Source organism: Salvelinus alpinus, chromosome 8, assembly GCF_045679555.1.
Source record: "Salvelinus alpinus chromosome 8, SLU_Salpinus.1, whole genome shotgun sequence".
Taxonomy (NCBI): Eukaryota; Metazoa; Chordata; class Actinopteri; order Salmoniformes; family Salmonidae; genus Salvelinus; species Salvelinus alpinus.
This window is the reverse complement of record NC_092093.1, coordinates 31997668-32015241: the sequence shown is the minus strand read 5'-3', so window position 1 is coordinate 32015241 and position 17574 is coordinate 31997668. Positions and strand designations below refer to the sequence as shown.

The 17574-nt window shown below is 41.3% G+C and overlaps 3 protein-coding genes across 3 annotated transcripts; 1 reads left to right on the top strand and 2 right to left on the bottom strand.

Annotated features, from left to right (window-relative positions):
* Window positions 1-1979: 1979 nt before the first annotated feature.
* LOC139582961 (protein FAM89A-like) lies at window positions 1980-6243 on the bottom strand. Its single transcript, XM_071413485.1, has 2 exons — window positions 5627-6243; window positions 1980-4379 (listed from the first exon to the last, which is right to left on the bottom strand). Exons 1-2 carry the CDS (start codon window positions 5876-5878, stop codon window positions 4119-4121), a joined length of 513 nt encoding a protein of 170 aa, XP_071269586.1. The 5' UTR covers window positions 5879-6243; the 3' UTR covers window positions 1980-4118.
* A 1500-nt stretch (window positions 6244-7743) lies between these two features.
* LOC139582960 (DNA-dependent metalloprotease SPRTN-like) lies at window positions 7744-11448 on the bottom strand. The gene is made up of 6 exons (XM_071413484.1): window positions 11217-11448; window positions 10779-11098; window positions 10490-10589; window positions 10230-10358; window positions 9831-10149; window positions 7744-9706 (listed from the first exon to the last, which is right to left on the bottom strand). The coding sequence occupies exons 2-6, from the start codon at window positions 11087-11089 to the stop codon at window positions 8718-8720; spliced, it is 1848 nt and encodes a 615-aa protein (XP_071269585.1). The 5' UTR covers window positions 11090-11098; window positions 11217-11448; the 3' UTR covers window positions 7744-8717.
* Window positions 11449-11738: 290 nt separating this feature from the next.
* LOC139582958 (exocyst complex component 8-like) lies at window positions 11739-14331 on the top strand. The gene has a single exon (XM_071413483.1). It carries the CDS (start codon window positions 11903-11905, stop codon window positions 13970-13972), a length of 2070 nt encoding a protein of 689 aa, XP_071269584.1. The 5' UTR covers window positions 11739-11902; the 3' UTR covers window positions 13973-14331.
* The last annotated feature ends 3243 nt before the right edge of the window (window positions 14332-17574 follow it).

Sequence of the window (17574 nt, the reverse complement as noted above, 5' to 3'; positions counted from 1 at the left end):
TTCTTTTGGTCATATAGTGTATCTAAGTTTAGCTTTGTTAATGAATAGTAATCAATAGTAATTTCTGGTTGCTTGTCAACGTTAGCTAGCTTATTGATCCTGCTTTGCAGTATACCCCTCTGGTGAAGTGATTGATCATGAGTCTGGATAATCAGATTAGTATAACAAGAATCACATCAGAGGCATTACAATTTTGAGACCAGTGTATAAATGTGCCCTTAAAGGGAAATAACATTTGATTCATAGGGACAAAAGATGTCATGAAGAATAGATCATGTGTGATTTATAATTCTCTATGTCAGTGAAGGAGATGAACAAGAGCTCAGTGTAAGCTCATGATGATAATTCCAGCCAGGTCCAGGGCTCAGAGAGTAAAAGTCAGACAGGATCACTGAAGCAGAGCTGACTGTTCTGTGCCAAAGCCAAGCTGTGAGCTCTAGACAAGTTAACCAAGGACGGTAGGTAGCCTAGCAATTAAGAGCGTTGGGCCAGTAACCGAAAGGTCGCTGGTTTGAATCCCTGAGCCGACTTGGTGAAAACTCTGCCGATGGGCCCTTGAGCAAGGCCCTTAACCCAAATTGTTATGCTTAATCAACTTGGTCTCATAGACTAGACATAACATAGTAAATCTAAATCCGGGACACTCAAATTAGTATGATATGGTAACATAAAACAGAAGGTTACTAAAGGCAAAAACAAAAGGAGGACAGCTCGTGGTAATGGCTTAAGCGGAATTAGTGGAATGGTATCAAATATATCAAACACATAGCCTCCATGTGTTTGATGCCGTTCCATTGACTCCATTCTTAATTCTATTGCAGCCCAATGCTAGAAATGTGAAATAAGCAATAAGAAGTGTGCTCCATTATTATGATCCTACACAAAACACAGCCCTTATTTTAAGTGTTTGTAAAATCCCCTATGTGAAAAATGAATGGTGTATACTACTTCATCTGAAAACTCCTAAACTGTACTAGTTACATGGTTTATACTTGAGTGTTTTCTGGAGTTTGTAAAACCAAGGGAATTTAATTGTTTTTTTCCCATTAATTGATTAAGCTTTGAGGTGAGTAGTGTGTTTGTGGTCTGAGTGTTGACACAGCCCGGTTGCACATAGCCCAGTGCTTGTGTGGCAGAGTCACGCATACTGTACCTTGGATTTACTTTCAATGAAGATTATGTTAATCCACCACAATCTCCTCAACAGATGCTCAGCCCAGCACAGCACAGCACAGAGTCGTGTTCAGTACAGGCTGCATTCCAAAAGGGCACTTCTCATCTGAATACATGCAGCCCATACTGTACTCTGAGGAACACACATAAGTCTGAGTGTGTGGAGAGGAGATTAGTTCTGCCCTGATATTAACTGCCCAGCTGGGTTACTTGGTATATGACAACGACGGTTGACGCTCACTGCCTGTGAGAAGATACAGTAACAGGGAAACTATCTGAGGGTCCACCAGTGTTGTTCACATGATTTGTCTACGGAGCCTTGACCTAATAAGAAAACACTTGCAGAGCCAGATTGTGCAATAGCTCGCTACTTTATCTGAGCAGGACATTCCAGAAGCTTTGCTTCTCAGTTTTCACTATGAGATAGAAACACTGTTATCTTCAGCAGTACATATACAGTAGATGTCTAGTTACATGTCACACTTCATATACATTAATTGGTGCTTATTTTGAACAAGACAATCATTCTTTAAACTGTCAAACAGCAATAGTGTTGAAATTGCGCACAATTCTCTAAACATAGTCAAAGAAGAATGTCTCTATGGCAGCTATAATAAACTATCCAAAGTCACTCTAAAGTGCAATGATGCAATGTTCTGTTGGTGCCAAAGGTGGCATTTGATCAATACCCTATCAAGTGGTGCATGCTGACCTGTAAAGCCAAAGCTCATTTTAGAGCTACAAAGTAGACAATTGTGTTCAGTTGCCTGTGAATAACAGTTTCATGCAGGAATAACAGACAAATCTGAGTAAAGTCATTTTATTAAATCCATACGTATAACTATCACATAAAACCAAATTTCCAAAAACAGTAGTATGGTCATTCACTGAAAAATAACAAATATGAGGAATGGATTGAAACAAAACATAACCTTCAAATATTGTCTTTGAGTTCTGTCAGAGGGAACAATCAAATATACATCATAGATGAAATTCATATTACGTAGATAACAGATTCATTCATCTTGACTTTTTTCATTCAAAATATGGACTGAAATCATTGAGTAGAGAAGCAAATCTAAACTTAAAACACATCAATGTTCTTCACACTTTGATCGTAAAATGTTTGCTAAGATTGAAGTTTAATTTCCTTGGCTTGAGGCCTATATTGGCTCTCTGTAGATTCTGATTCAGCGCTAACTCCTTGAAATGACTGTGGTAAAAGAACAGATTTCTGATTGGATGAAATCAAGACCAATCAAATGTATTTATAAAGCCCTTTTTACATCAGCAGATGTCACCAAGTGCTATACAGAAGCCCAGCCTAAAACCCCAAACAGTAAGCAATGCAGATGCACAAAAACATTGTTCATCTGGATATCGCCACATGAAACCGAATCTCATCGGGATGCAGTTGTATACATTTCACATCTGTATTACTCTGGATTATTGACGCTGGTGAAGAAACCTTGTTTCCTTTTACGGTGGGAATTGAACAAGTAACTGTGCTGGAGTTACAGCATACTATGCACCACGTGTGCCATCAGACCGTCCGAAAGACATGACCAGATTGAGAAAAGTGCTGTGAGATGAAGGGACAGATAACAGCAATAGCCAAGGTTGGAGACCTAAAGGCACAAAAGGCACTAAGTGTGGAGATTTCTGTTTAGTGTGATGCAGAAAAATAAGAGATGCTATCCTGTAATACTGACTTTCAATGTGGGGCTGGTGGCAGTAATATATACATTTTCGGTGAAGCTGGAGGTAGAAAATTTAGTACATAACACATTGAGGCATAGTTACCAAGGATATTTTCTTTTAACTCCCCATTTTGAAAGCCTGCTGTATCTGACCTCCAGTCATCCGCTGGTGTGTATATTGTCAAATGGCATTAATCATAGTCAAGAAAACACATGTCTAAACAGATCAACCTCCTGTACTACAAAACATTCATTATATTGTGTAACACTGAAGAAAAATAAAACTGACTAGGAGCATCTAGAAGAACATTGCACAATATCATTCCTAAAACCCATTACAATTCAGCCCAGGTGTGTCAATTGTACTCTTTGGTTTGCGTACCACAAACACATGAATTGTGGACCAGTTTACACAACAAAAAGTCTGGATACAAAAGCTAAATTTCACTTCTAGAATGGACTTCCTAGCCTATATTATTTTGATGAGCAGTCTACGCAGCTAAATGTTGAGAGTGCAGACTTGGTGTCAGTTGGCTATGGAACACCGTAATGGACACAATTGCCATACGTGCACTAAATGCATGTCCTAGTGGGGTCAATATATGAATTCATGAGTACCCTGTATTGATTTGTTAAATGAAAACAATGGTTACGATGGTGATAACTGAAGAACTGTTAACTGAAAAGGTATGGAGAGCCACAGCACAATATGAAATTAAGCACACCATAGGGCTTCGAAGAAGCACATGCTTACTTACCCCGGTATAAACCATTCCAGAAGTAAGCGTTTCCAGCATTTTAATACTTTTTCACATTTCTATACTTTTCTCCAGCCTACTCCACCCAGTCCACAAATCCATAACAGTCAACATTGCCACTACATGCCATCTAAAAGTTCATTTCCTCCCGCACTGATTGCAGGGACAGGAATCCCATCCCTTTTGTTTATTAAGACCTTCCCAGTCTCTGGGAATTCAACCCTGTAAACATTGTGTTGACAGAGCTTGGAAGTACTCACAACGAATCATTAAAAAAAAACTCAACTAAAAATGTCCATAGTAATGAGGAAAAAAAAGACCATATTATAATTTATAATAAATAATGAACCTTTGTTTATATATTTGTATGAAAAGGTCTGCGGAAAAAGTACTATAAGCCAGCAAAACAATGCATGGCACAGCTCTTTATTAAAAAAAGCATATTGCCTCAAATGTGTGGAGTCAAGCAGATCAGCTCATGAGTCTCTCAGATGGTGATGTGGAAAGAGTCTCCTAGCCAGGAGTCCTTGCTAGTCCCGTTTTTGGGAGACGTCGCCTCACTTCCCTCCGGTTGGTCAGTTGGTGTTGTGCTCGTCTCCTGGTAGTATTCATCATCTTCATCAAAGTAGCCATTCTCTATCCCGTGCCCGGCGCTGAGGTCATGGCAGCTGCCCTTGTACTCCTGGATTGACTCGTGAAGGGACCAGAGCTGACACAGCAAAGACATATCCTGCTGACGCAACCCCACCTGGAAAATACAAAATTAAACCAGGATTATTTTAAGTGCTCACCTAAACTTTAGAGATTAGACAAAAGAGCAGATGGTACTTCATGCCGAGCCCAATATTGGACTAAAGGAGCCTAACATTGCTTCTTCTCTACCCAACAACTAAGGAGTAAAGGTGCAGTCTATGCATCTAAATGTTCTGTTTAAAGGGCGAATTGGCTCAGGAAGCCAACTCCATCATCCAAAAGGTGAATCAGTTGCCAATTGTAGTTTAGTTCTTGAAACATAAATCCCCCTACTTTCATAATACATCTAAATAATTTCCCAAGTGCAAAATACACACTTACTGCTCACTTAACCGATTTTAACAGTTGCAGCAGACAGTATTTCAGTGACAACATGTGTATGGCTTCTGTCTTCTGCAGACAGCCAATTAGACGCAGATAGCTAATTAGAAGGTAGTTAACTCTGTATTCAATCTGTTTTCGTAAACAAGTGCTGTAGCATAAAATATGGCCGTGTGGGAACACTACCCCTATAAAGTTATGTATCAATGCAACATTTTTTGTATTATGTTTCGCCGATAATAGCTCCTTCATATTATAAATGAGAAAGTCCTTATGCTTCCAAAACCGTACTGCAAGTGATGCCTGTTAATGTTCAGACCGAGCGTCGCGGCTCCCACCCTACAGAAGATAGCTTCATCCAGTGAGTTGGGTAGTGTAATGGAACAGTCATGATCAAGGGCTACTTCCTGCCTTCAGCTAGAAATATTTGTTTCTCTCCACTCAATCAATATTTTATGGGATAAAATATTAATCATAAGACAAGCCTACAGTGAGGATTTCATTTCGATTTGTAAGCCTTCAAATAGCTACTCAAAGAAACATCTGTTCACAAATCAAATTCACAAATTTAGTATAGACTGTAGGCTATCAAAGAAACCCAAACTGGCATCAAATCCTACAAGCAACAACAATGTATCATGTTTCATCGTGGTCCTGCCACCGTTGAGTATTGGCTACAGTGTTGCAAATCTTATCACAGAAATTAGAAACTGCTAGTGTAAAATTTCTGTTTACATCTTTCAGCTGACTATAAAAATTACGGTACTAATTAGACCATGAATTAATGAAGTCATTTGGAGTAATTTCGTGACTGTCAGAACAGCTGTTCTCGTGATTTCACCATTCTGCCTTGTAAAATGAGATTGAAAACAACCCATCACGATCCTGTTTGCAATCAGAAATCACATCCCCTCCACTTACCATTTCTTTTCGGAGGAGTGCTAAAGCCGCATCAAGGTTGGCCGGTTTATTCGCAAGCAGATTGTCGGAATTGTTTCGCCCACGACTAAGGTCGTCTTGGATCATGGTTTTCTTTGCATACATCCTTTCCATCTCTCTCCAAGACCCGCCGCTTGAATTCAGCAAGCCGCTCAGGCTCTTCGGCAGTGGGGGTAGCCCCTCAATGAAGGCCAGTGTTCCGCCCGCTGTGCCGTTTGCCGATTTACCGTTCATCGTTATACCTTTACCTTAAATTCAATACTTTAGTGGGAAGAAGTTTTAGTGGTTATAAATAACCACATTCGGTAAAGAAATTCGCCTCTCCGACGAGCACCATGCAACAGTAGAATTATTCGTTGACGCCAACAGCCGTAATCTCCTTTATGGCTCTGGCTCGCACTTCCTGTCCCTTTAACACATTCTAGTTGGATTGGGCGTCACCCACGGTGACGGACAGGAAAGTGTGGTTGAATATTTACAACCTTCACCAGTATTTTTTTTTTTTTGGGGGGGGGGGGGGGTGTTAGAGACGCTCCTATCTAATTCAGCTCTACAGTGTGAGGATTTGATTTATTTATAAGACAATTGGCTGGATTCACACAGACAGTCCAATTCTGATATTTGTTTTCACTAATTGGTATTTTGACCAATCAGATCAGCTCTGAAAAACACCTGCTGTGAAAAGATCTGTTGTGATTGGGCAAAAGGCCAATTTGTGAAAAAGTTCAGAATTGGACTGCCTGTGTAAACGTAACCAATGATAATGAGGAACCACCTAATAGCCATAATTTCATATTTTATCAAATGAAAGTTATCAAGCTTATTTTCTTGCAATTCTCCAATTGTGGGATACAAGTGCATTGATATAATGTTGTTTAGTATAATGGCACACTTCGCAAAGAAACAAACATGACATATGCTACATGAATACGGCTGAGAATAGTTCAAAAGGCATTACTTAGGCTGAGGTCTTCATGACATGTGTCTGCAGAACAAAGGTTTTCAGTATGAAGGACAGATGGTGGGATTTCCAACCATGGTCCTGTTTCATTAACAGCCCCTCAACAAAGAGACAAAGCCCACCCAACAGAGGCACATGTGGCCTATACTAGGGCAGATGTCATTGAAGAAGCAAGGTCTCAACAAATTATGTGTAATTGTAAATGTGAAAAACGAAATGATCAATTTATTCCCTTACTTAAAAAACATTATTTTATACTCTATGAATTGGCAGTGCGTCAATACGAGTTGAAATGTACTCACAATGTGTTTTTGATGATACACTGCACAGTCAAGACAAGGACAGTTATTGAGTGACTACCCCATTAGGCCTTCCTAAGTGTTGGTGACTTTTGACTGCAGTGCACTCAAGATGAACGGATTATGAATTTACCCCTGTGGACATGTGCTTTAAAAACAGGCTAGAGGAAACAGGTGCAACTTATCTTAGAGCTTCTCATTTGTGTGTCTTCTCACTAAAATGCATTGTATGCTATTTTTCACTGTGCTAATCATCTGGGATGTCCTCAGAATCTAGCAGGTCAGGATGAGCAGAAGTTGTGACACAGCTGCCTGCCTCATTGTTGTGCCTTGAACTCTACTGCCCTCCCTCTCTGCCCCTCTGCCATGACATATCTCACCCCACTGCCCCTGCATCATCCTTCCCCAAATAACATATGCCTTGATTTTATTCCAGAATGAACCAGAAATCATTCAGGGAAAACCTTCCTTTGTACATGTAAGACCACAGACAAAAATAGCACTATTGGTATTATATTGCACAAGCAGTTTTTCTTTTCAGAAACTGTCATTGCTCTCTTGGCCCGGTCTAGTTACGTCCCCATAACACCTTCCTGTACTCTTTGAATGTGAATCAAAAGAGGATTCTCAACAATGCTCTATGCCCCTGGGAGGGCAGGAATTCTATTCAAATGTGTCTAAGCATGTAAGGGCATTGAAGTATGTGTCTGAGAATTATGTCATTTTTCAGTTAATTGAATTAGTATATTTATATGATGAAATGGTATTTGAGACCATCTTATTGATTTCTATTAGTCTGCCATTGAGGAAGGAGGACTCATTCAGTCAAAAGACACATAGAAGGTATGTAAGAACATTTAATTTTCCCTTCATAAACATTCCAATTAAAACATGAACGTTGGTCTTACTTCATCAGAAACAAAACAAATCCAACATTCAATTTAACATTTATATCAGCAGCACACATGCAGAAAATAATCTGCAAATACATTAATACTATTTCAATGATGGTATTACCAATGACAATTTAAAAACAAGACAACTAAAACACTAAATATCTTCAATAACAGCCTTGTTACTGGTTGGCTACACACTACTACTACGGATAATTTACAGAGGCTTAAGAGAAATTCACATTAGTGCTTTCCATTGAACAAGGCATTAAACTATTATCGATGACATGAGTCAGCACATGCCCTTGTAAAATACTTGACCCTGTCGAATGTGACGAATTCTAAGGCCTAGAGAAGTGAATAGCAAGCACGTGTGAAATTCAATACTGCCCGATCAGCATACCAGGAAGACACTTTCCAAATTCAAGACCGCAGCAAATTGCCTATGCAATGGCAACATCGCCTTGACCCATCAAGTCAAAGTGGCACCAATGAAATAAATTATTCATGAGCGAAGACCAATGCTAAAACATTTGGAACATTTTCTTAAACATGGTTATCTGAGGTAGCATTTCACAATTGATCAACGTTTTTGGAAATATTTACATGGATCTACTAAGGCACAAGTCACTCTGCAAACTACCATAAACGTAACAACCCGGTGCAGTCCAGATGTTCTTCTTTAAGACTTAAACCAACAGGGTTTTTCAGAGGGTTTTACATGATGTAGGAGATGCAAACTGGAAAACTTTATCTCTAATTACAGCAGTACTACATGAGATACAAATGATATTTCAACTTATTAGCAAAACCGGCTTTGAATTCAGGGAAACAAACTATACAACTTAACCTATGCTTAGACCTGTTAGAGGTTGTGCAATATAAAACAGCTGCAGGGCATTCTCCTCACATTTCAGTTCTCACAAGAGACAGGAATCTAAATGTCCATTGATTTTTGACTCTTGCACCATGGCTTGGCATACAGGGCAGCTGACGTTCACAGTAAGGCTTGCAGAGCTGGCAGAGTTGTTCTGAACTGCAGGATGGGCTGCTGGGGTTGTCGGCATGGCAATGTCCTCCCTTGTACTCCTTGACGTGGATGGTGATGACTCACCAATTGTCTGCTGAAAGAAGTCAAAGATGTGAGCAGAGGTGCGGTCTTCCCAAGGCCTCTTCCTAGAAACTGGAATGTTGACTCCACTAGGCTTTTTAGGGCCTTTGAAATATTTTGAGGGGTGAGGCTCGAGGGACACGGCAGGTTTTGATGTGGCCGCAACACCAGAGAAATGGCTATCCAGTTGTCTGGTGTCTGAGGAACTGACAGCTTTGGCTGGTTGTCCAAAGTTCAAACCACCCACAGTTGAAAATGCACTTTTAGTCTCATCTGGAGGTTTTGAGGCAGTGGAGGTACTAGAACTAGCTGCACTTCCAGACTTCCAGCCACTGGCGTTAAAGAGGTCTTGGACAGACCTTTGCTCTGTTTTGGTCTTGAAAGTGTCTGAGGAGTCACTTTGTGGCTTGGACACAGTGGTGTTGGATTTGTAAATCCTAACAGGTGAGCCACTGATGTTGACAAATGCCTTGGTGTTGCTGACAGATTTTTTAACATGGGGTTTCAGTCCTCTGAATGGACCGTGTGCTCCCCCTGCTATGGAAGTTGTGGTGCTTGTGCTCCCCTTCTTCTGTGGGCAGCTCAGACCTGGCCGTCCAGGCGAGTCAATTCCTTTTGCCGTCGCCTGAGCTGGAGGTGACAGCACAAGCCTGGGGGACACAGGAGTAGTGAAGGGTGTTGTGGGACTGTTGACAATAGGTTTCTTGAGTTGAAATGACGATGGCTGCGAACTCCCTCCAAGCAGAAAGCCTTTGCCACTGAATGGGATGATATTCCTTATGTCCTGTAAACCAGAGCCTGAGACAAAAACATTGGAAATAAAATGTAGATTCACCAAGACACATTCACTAAGCCATATTTTGAATTATAAATTATATTACTGCTCTCAGCATTCATCAAACGAGAAAGAGACATGTATTACCTGCAATAGCTGTACTGGAAGGCTTGCTGTTGCTTGTGGGCTTGTCTGTAGGCTTCTTGTCTTTGCTGGTGTCTGTCTTGCCTTGGCTGGTGTCTGTCTTCTTGCCTTTCTTTCCATAACCCTCCGGCTCCTTGACCTTGGTATAAGTCCCCCCACAGGAACGCAGGTGGTCCCCCCACCATGTGTCTTGGGCTGAGGGGGCACGGTTCATTGCCCTCTTCACGTATCCAAAGTAAGGCCTGCGAGTTCGACAGGGCCCATCACAGCGCCACCAGTGCTGACGGTAGAGATCCACTTCATCGTGGAATGTGTGATAGACCTGGTGGAACACCGTTGATTCAGAAGTCAGATGCATATCAACACCAAGTACACTTTGACTGGACACAGAGAAGAACCTACTGTGATTTTAGTGCCAGTAGCTTGGTTGATTCTGTCCATGTGCTTGCAGAACTCAGGTCCATGCCCATCACGATCCCTGTTGTTTAGAGTCACGAAGAGCAGTGCATGGATCATCTCATGCAGAAGTGTCTGGAATAAATAACAGAGTATTTTTCATGTTATGCTATACTGAATAAATGCCACCACAGCCACTTTGCATGTGTTAAATCTTATACAATTGTTATCAATCTGAGAAGGTTCAGGTTTGTTAGTCAAAGTACCTGTACAAGATCCCGACGGGGTCTGAGTTTCAGTAAAGGTTCACTGAGTCGAATAGAACACAGTCCACCTCGTCCTTCATAAGAGCACACACCTGCACACCTACAATTTAAGATTTTATGAGGGGACAAAATACATTGAATAATATAACATAAGGGAATACTCTAACCACAAGAAAACAATCACAGTTCGAGTTATACACGGATAGTGAATGGGCAACATGTTCTAATGTAAGAGCTCCAATCAGAAACACGTGAATCATATCTGATGATTGATACAACAATGACTTACAGTGTCATTCGGGGGCTCCATTTGACTTCAACACCACTGAGCTTTCCCCAGAAGAACGTGTCATTGAACTCCAGGAACATCGCCCTCACATCTGGGCTTGGGTCAAGCGTCTCCCACGACTCATCCACGATTGACATGGGTTTCTCTGGAGCAATAGATGGACGTGGATAGGGGATGACATCGCTGCTAGACTCAACTTTCCGTTTTTTGGTGGTTTGGCCATAGCTGTTGTCATCATTTGTTGAATTTGTGGATGCCTCGGAATTAAATTGCTCTTGCAGCTGAATGGCAAGCAGGAAATCTTCGTCCATGTTCAACTACTGATGAATGAACATATAATTCAAGTTAGATGGATATAAGATAGCTAAATTAGATAGCTTGTGTTGTAACGTTGACTAGCTAAATAGCTAACGTTAGCCAGTAGGCTAATGAACGCACCAAAACCCAATCATATGATTTGGCGCTGGATAGCTCTAACTTTAGCAACCATCAGATGACTGTCATCGCGGTCTAATCAATTTGATTGTCATATAGCTATATCTACGTAAGAGTATCTCAATATTCAGCTTAAGTTAAATGTAGATTCATTTCTGTAATTATTTAGCTAGTTAACGGGCAATACTACAGAAAAAATGTTTTCGCTCTTTTTCAAAATACTTCCTGTGTAAGTGCTTTCCTAGTTTACGGTGGTATCCTTCATTCTATGGTACTGTTGGGAACTCTGGGATACGTTATTCCGCCACAGTGGCACTCGCGAATAAATGTTGTCCAACTAAATAGTTACTCGGGATTTTATATAAATACGCTGAAATGAAAGAACATTTATAAAATACAAATGTTGACTGTAATTTTTATCTCTCAATATGACTATAACTTAAATGACTAAGCGCACAATTTATTTTATTTATTTTATTTTACATTTATTTTTTAAACCATAGACCTTCTATTGGCCACCTAATTTCCGTCTCGTGACGTTTTGGGCAAAGAAGTTGTTCTGTCTGTGTTTTGGGTGTTAACATATTTCCTGTCAGCGCAGCAGCTAAAAAACATCACATATTTATGTATATTAATCAGAAAAAGACACCTTTTTTTTAATCAGAAGAAGACACCCAGTAACCTGGGAGATGGCAGAGCAGGCGAACAGACTGCGCAAGCAATTAGAATCAGCTAATTTCGACCCGCAGAATTATGTCAAGCATCTCTCACAACAATCTGATGGCGACAGAGATTTGCAGGAACATCGTCAAAAAATACAGACACTGGCAGATGAAACGGCTCAAAACCTGAAGAAAAATGTCTACAAGAATTACAGACAGTTCATCGAAACTGCCAAAGAGATTTCATACTTGGAGAGTGAGATGTACCAACTGAGTCATATTTTGACAGAGCAGAAAAGTATAATGGAGAGCATTACCCAGTCTTTGCTCTCAACAGATAAGGATGAAACTGCGAAGGAGATGCTGGCAGCATTCCCTAAAGACACAGAGGAAGTGAAACAGAGAACACTGACTACACTGCTTGAGAAAGTGGAGGGGTGCAAAAACATTATGGACACCCCAGGCAGGTTTTTAGTGTACAATGGCGACCTGGTTGAATATGATGTGGACAACATGGCACAACTTCAAAAAGTGCATGCCTTCCTGATGAATGACTGCCTTCTCATTGCCACCTGGTTAGCGAATCGCCATGGTACAGTGAAGTACAAATACAATGCACTGTATGATCTGGAGAACTTTGCCATTGTCAACGTGAAGGACCACCCCCCAATGAAGGACATGTTCAAAATCCTGATGTTCCCCGAAAGCCGCATATTTCAGGCAGAGAACAGCAAGATTAAAAAGGAGTGGCTGGAGATCCTTGATGAGACCAAGAAAAACAAAGTGACAAAAGAAAAACACAAGAAGGAAGAGGTAGAGGTTCCCAACTCACCTGTGAGACCAGAAGCCTCGGTTTCGACCAACCCTTTTGATGACAAAGAGGCCAACCCTTTTGACTCAGAGGAGGCAGTGGATCTGAGCTTGGAGTGGATCCAGGAGCTTCCCGAGGACCTGGACGTGTGCATTGCCCAGCGGGACTTTGAAGGTGGCGTGGACCTCCTGGACAAGCTGAATGACTACCTGAAGGACCAGCCTGTCAACCTGAGGGTGAAAAACCTCAGGGTGAAGGTGGATGAGCGTGTCCGACAGCTGACGGAGGTGCTGGTGTTTGAGCTTTCTCCTGACCGTTCCCTCCGCGGAGGACCCAAAGCGACCCGTCGGGCCGTGTCTCAGTTAATCCGGCTGGGGCAGCCCACCAAAGCCTGTGAGCTCTTCCTTAAGAACCGAGCCGCTGCTGTGCAGACCGCCATCCGCCAGCTGCGCATTGAGGGGGCTACTCTGCTCTACATACACAAGCTTTGCAACATCTTCTTCACTAGCTTGCTGGAGACTGCCAAAGAATTTGAGATGGACTTTGCCGGTAACACAGGCTGCTACTCTGCATTTGTGGTCTGGTCCCGGTCATCCATGAAGATGTTTGTGGATGCATTCAGTGGGCAGGTGTTTGACAGCAAAGAGAGCCTCTCCACTGCAGCTGAGTGTGTCAAGGTGGCCAAGGAGCACTGCAAGCAGCTCAGTGAGATTGGCCTGGACCTCACCTTCACACTGCAGTCCCTCTTGGTTAAAGACATCAAGTCAGCCCTGCAAAGCTACAAGGAGATCATCATTGAGGCCACCAAGCACCGCAACTCTGAGGAGATGTGGAGGAAGATGAACCTGATGACTCCAGAGGCACTGACCAAGCTGAAGGAGGAAATGTGCAGCTGCGGCATGAGCAGCTTCAGTCAGTATACAGGAGACGACTGCTGGGTCAACCTCAGCTACACCCTCGTGGCCTTCACCAAACAGATGATGGCTTTCCTAGAGGAGGGGCTGAAGCTCTACTTCCCAGAGTTGCACATGGTGCTGCTGGAGAGCCTGAGGGAGATCATTCTTGTGGCTGTACAGCACGTTGATTACAGCCTGCGGTGTGAACAGGAGGCAGAGAAGAAAGCTTTCATTCTACAAAATGCGTCCTTCCTTCACGATACTGTACTCCCTGTGGTGGAGAAGAGGTTTGAGGAAGGAGTGGGGAAACCTGCTAAGCAGTTACAAGACTTGAGAAAGAGTGGACGGACCATTCGTGTCAATCCTGATAGTACTATGTCTCAGGTCTAGTGGGTGGATGATTACCTGGTGTGAACAGCACTTTGATGACACTGTTGAACTTCAAATCTTTGGCCAGAATTTATGAAATCTATTACTTCTGTCGTATAGGCTATTCAGTGATGCTTCTTTCTGTTTTAATATGATGTTGAAGAAAATTACATCGAGATAGTTTGTAATTTTGAATTTCCCTTATTTTTTCTATGCTTGATGATATAGCATTATGAATAGTAGGCTAACTGCAATAGGATGACTGATTTAATGTTTTATCCTAATGCATTGACAATGTTATTGATTTGTACAAATGCGCCTCTGAAAAACACTGGTATCACACAAATTCTCTCACAAAATAAAAAGGGAATGCATTATAACAATTTTGTCCAGTTTATTGAAAAAACCATTAGTTTATATATACTGTTTTGATTTCTGCAAAAAAATAGAAATTGTAAGGATTATTGAGCCAAATGGTGAAAAAGGATTTAGACTTTATAATATAGCTTTGGACCTAGGCTTTGCAAATCTCATGATTTTCAAAATAGGTAATGGATTGGATATTTAAAATATTTCAATTGGTTGAAATTTGTGCCCTGCCTTGAACTACATGCTGGGATTAGGCTATGGGAGTGAAGCTTGCTTTTGGGGATAACCTGACCCCACCCCTTAAAATCTTCTAACTGCAGTTCTGAGAAAGGTTTCAAGTTTTATCAGTCGTATGTATGGGATACGCATGGTATTCATTGTCCAACGAAATGCTTACTTGCAGGTTCCTACTCGACAATGCAACAACAATAAGAAATAATCAAATATAAGAATAAGAACATATACAGTTGAAGTCAGAAGTTTACATACACCTTAGCCAAATACATTTAAACTCAGTTTTTCACAATTCCTGACAATTAATCTTAGTAAAAATTCCCTGTCTTATGTCAGTTAGGATCACCACTTTATTTTACGAATGTGAAATGTCAGAATAATAGTAGAGAGAATTATTTATTTCAGCTTTTATTTATTTCATTACATTCAGTGGGTCAGAAGTTTACATATACTCAATTCGTATTTGGTAGCATTGCCGTTAAATTGTTTAACTTGGGTCAAATGTTTCGGGTAGCCTTCCACAACCTTCCCACAATAAGTTGGGTGAATTTTGGCCCATTCCTCCTGACAGCTGGTGTAACTGAGTCAGATTTGTAAGCCTCCTTGTTTGCATACTTTTTCAGTTCTGCCCACAAATTTTCTGTAGGATTGAGGTCAGGGCTTTGTGATGGTCACTCCAATACCTAGACTTTGTTGTCCTTAAGCCATTTTGCCACAACTTTGGAAGTGTGCTTGGGGTCATTGTCCATTTGGAAGACCCATTTACGACCAAGCTTTAACTTCCTGACTGATGTCTTGAGATGTTGCTTCAATATATCCACATAATTTTCCTGCCTCATGATGCCATCTATTTTGTGAAATGCACCAGTCCCTCCTGCAGCAAAGCACCCCCACAACATGATGCTGCCACCCCCGTGCTTCACGGTTGGGATGGTGTTCTTCGGCTTGCAAACCTCCCCCTTTTTCCTCCAAACATAACGATGGTGATTATGGCCAAACAGTTCTATTTTTGTTTCATAAGACCAGAGGACATTTCTCCAAAAAGTGCGATCTTTGTCCCCATGTGCAGTTGCAAACCGTAGTCTGGCTTTTTTATGGCGGTTTTGGAGCAGTGGCTTCTTCCTTGCTGAGCGGCCTTTCAGGCTATGTCGATGTAGGACTCGTTTTTACTGTGAATATACCTACTTTTGTATCTGTTTCCTCCAGCATCTTCACAAGGTCCTTTGCTGTTGTTCTGGGATTGATTTGCACTTCTCGCACCAAAGTACGTTCATCTCTAGGAGACAGAACGCGTCTCCTTCCTGAGCGGTATGACGGCTGCGTGATCCCATGGTGTTTATACTTGCGCACTATTGTTTGTACAGATGGACGTGGTACCTTCAGGCGTTTGGAGATTGCTCCCAAGGATGAACCAGACTTGTCAAGGTCTACAATTTATTTTCTGAGGTCTTGGCTGATTTTTTTTGGTTTTCCCATGATGTCAAGCAAAGAGGCACTGAGTTTGAAGGTAGGCCTTGAAATACATCCACAGGTACACCTCCAATTGACTCAAATGATGGCAATTAGCCTATCAGAAGCTTCTAAAGCCATGACATCATTTTATGGAATTTTCCAAGCTGTTTAAAGGCACAGTCAACTTAGTGCATGTAAACTTCCGACCCACTGGAATTGTGATAGAGTGTATTATAAGTGAAATAATCTGTCTGTAAACAATTGTTGGGAAAATGACTTGTGTCATGCACAAAGTAGATGTCCTAACCGACTTGCCAAAACTATAGTTTGTTCACAAGAATTTGTGGAGTGGTTGAAAAATGAGTTTTAATGACTCCAACCTAAGTGTATGTAAACTTCCGACTTCAACTGTAAGTATAATACAGGAAGGCACAATTTATCGTCCAATATTTACATGTGTTTTGGGGAAAGGACACGAAGAGTGCAGAATCTTCAAGGACGCTCTTCAGCCACTTGCTGAGTGGTGTCACGCCCTGACCATAGAGAGCCTTTTTATTCTCTATTTTGGTTAGGTCGGGATGTGACTAGGGTGGGTAATCAAGGTTGTTTTATTTCTATGTTGGCCTGGTATGGTTCCCAATCAGAGGCAGCCATGTATCGTTGTCTCTGATTGGGGATCATATTTAGGCAGCCATTTCCCCACTGTGTTTTGTGGGATCTTGTTTATGTGTAGTTGCCTGTGAGCACTCCATAGCTTCACGTATAGTTTGCTGTTTTTTTATTGGTTTGTGCGTTTCAAAAATAAAAATATGTGGGACCCATATCATGCTGCGCCTTGGTCCAAATGTTATTTCGACGATCGTGACAAGTGGTTCATTTTGAGCAAACCAAATGAATCAGTGAAACTTATTGTAACAAACTCACATAGTAGGCAAGGTGATAAATCATATTCTGTGTGATGAAGCATTTCGAGAGACAATTATTTTCCATTTGAAATAACTGCTATGGATATGATTGACATTTTTGGGGAGAGAGTTGTGACAGCTACCATATTTCCTGCATAATTGGAATCAAAGATTACTCTTGAAATCATGAAATTAAAGATAGCTAGTCTTTTTTTGATTGTCTAATTTGGGTTTGTGTCATACAAAGCATTAATTATGAATTGTTCATGTTGTGATGTTTTTCCCATTGTATGAAGCAATTAGAATCCTAATATGACAGCCCTTTGATTGGATCTCAGGTAATCTGAGACCAATTGATTTATAAACTGCAACAATGGATGTAACTGCTGCAATGCACATGTTAGGGCCAGAGGACACATTATATTGTCCTGACTGGTTAATTATGCCTGACAGTTGCACATTTCAATGACAGTGACACAGTAATGCCAACCAATCTGGCAAGAACAACGGGTTCGTATGCAAAGCATGTGAGTCATGGATAGATATACAGTACATGAAGTATGTGGACACCTACTTGTCGAACATCTCATTCCAATATCATGGGCATTAATACGGAGTTGGTCACCCCTTGCTGCTATAACAGCCTCCACTCTTCTGGGAAGG